At 34.3% G+C, this 1,529-nt stretch overlaps 1 protein-coding gene across 1 annotated transcript; it reads left to right on the top strand.

The window, feature by feature from the left end:
• LOC104770540 lies at nt 1-934 on the top strand. The gene is made up of 2 exons (XM_010494990.2): nt 1-264; nt 410-934. Exons 1-2 carry the CDS (start codon nt 139-141, stop codon nt 776-778), a joined length of 495 nt encoding a protein of 164 aa, XP_010493292.1. The 5' UTR covers nt 1-138; the 3' UTR covers nt 779-934.

Raw genomic sequence — 1,529 nt, forward strand, 5'->3', positions numbered from 1 at the left:
CAGGTTAAGATTTTAACGCATAGAAGAACTAAATTGTTACCAAAAACACCAACATTTATATATGATGTCTCTGTTGTTCCTCTTCTTCTTTCTTTCTCCTGCAGGGAAAAGTTGAACTCGATAAATCTGGTGTTGTATATGTCTCCAATAGCTGTCATTTCTCTTCTTCCCGTCACGCTAGTTATGGAACCAGACGTGATCAGCTTGACCTTGATACTTGCAAAACAACATCAGTACATGTGGATACTTCTTCTAGTTAACTCGGTGATCAGCTGTGTTGTTTTTTAGATTTATGCTTCAATTACTGTTAATGTCCTGATGATCTGTTATGTATTTATGTGGTTCTTGATTTGCCATGGTGAGTTAGGTCTTTAAATGAGTTTTTTTTTTTGTGTGGATGGATAAACAGATAATGACCGCAACTTCATCAAATAAAGAACTTGCAGTGTCTGTTTCGTTTGGTAAGTTTGAGAATGATTCACTTTCATGGGAGAAATTTTCATCTTTTTCTCCAAACAAGTACTTGGAAGAAGTGGAGAAGTGTGCAACTGCTGGATCAGTAGCTCAGAAGAAGGCTTATTGCGAATCACATTACAAGAAGATTGCTAAGAGGAGAGCTGATATCATCATGGAGCAGAATCAGAACCGGGGAAAAACATACGATAGTGACAATGACGAGTCAATGATGATTGAATTGACTCTAATGCTTGTTATGAATCTAACAGTGAAAGTACTTCAGAAAAAGATAAGCTTTTTGCCAGCATTGCCAATAAAGTGAATGAAACATGTATTTATGAGCCTCTTGAAGAAACTATGGACTTCGAGGATCGTCAAAGCTTGGCTGATGCAGGGGATGATCTGAATACCTTAAAGTTGGAGAAACTTGAAGATACTTCATCAAAGGATACACGTAAAAAGAATGAAACGCCAATGAAGGAGAAAAAGAAACAGAAAGATCATAATCCAATCAAGAAGACAAATAAAAAATATTGTATATTATTGTAAAATAACATCTTAAGGTATTTGATGTATAGATGTTTGAGAAAAAGGATCAAAGGATGGAGAAATAGTAGAGATGTTTGAGAAAAAAAGTGGGTGCGTTTAATGAAGTGATAGATGGGAAATATATCTGTTTAGAAGCTATTAAGGAGTAGAAGATGGAGCATTTGCAGAAGATAGAAGAGTTGCAACATAGACGAAGGACAGAGATTTGTTTGGTTGTAATTAATAGAATTTTAGGGTGAATGTGAGGTTTTATGTACAACTAAATCACTTAGGTACAACTGAGAAAATTTCAGTATAACTTGAACTATTTGGTGCAACTGTACTAGAGCTACTAAAATAAGTTTAAATATGGATAATGTGAAAACGAAAAAAAATAGATTTTTTGGCGGCGGATATTCATTTAATATCATCACGTGTGGTAAAATGAACCAAAGACAACAGGATATTAGTAAAAAATTATTTGGTATACACATAATTATACATAGTTGTCCAGTTGTACTCTCATATTCATAGTTGAACTTTTG

Source organism: Camelina sativa, chromosome 20 (assembly GCF_000633955.1).
Source record: "Camelina sativa cultivar DH55 chromosome 20, Cs, whole genome shotgun sequence".
NCBI classification, from domain to species: domain Eukaryota; kingdom Viridiplantae; phylum Streptophyta; class Magnoliopsida; order Brassicales; family Brassicaceae; genus Camelina; species Camelina sativa.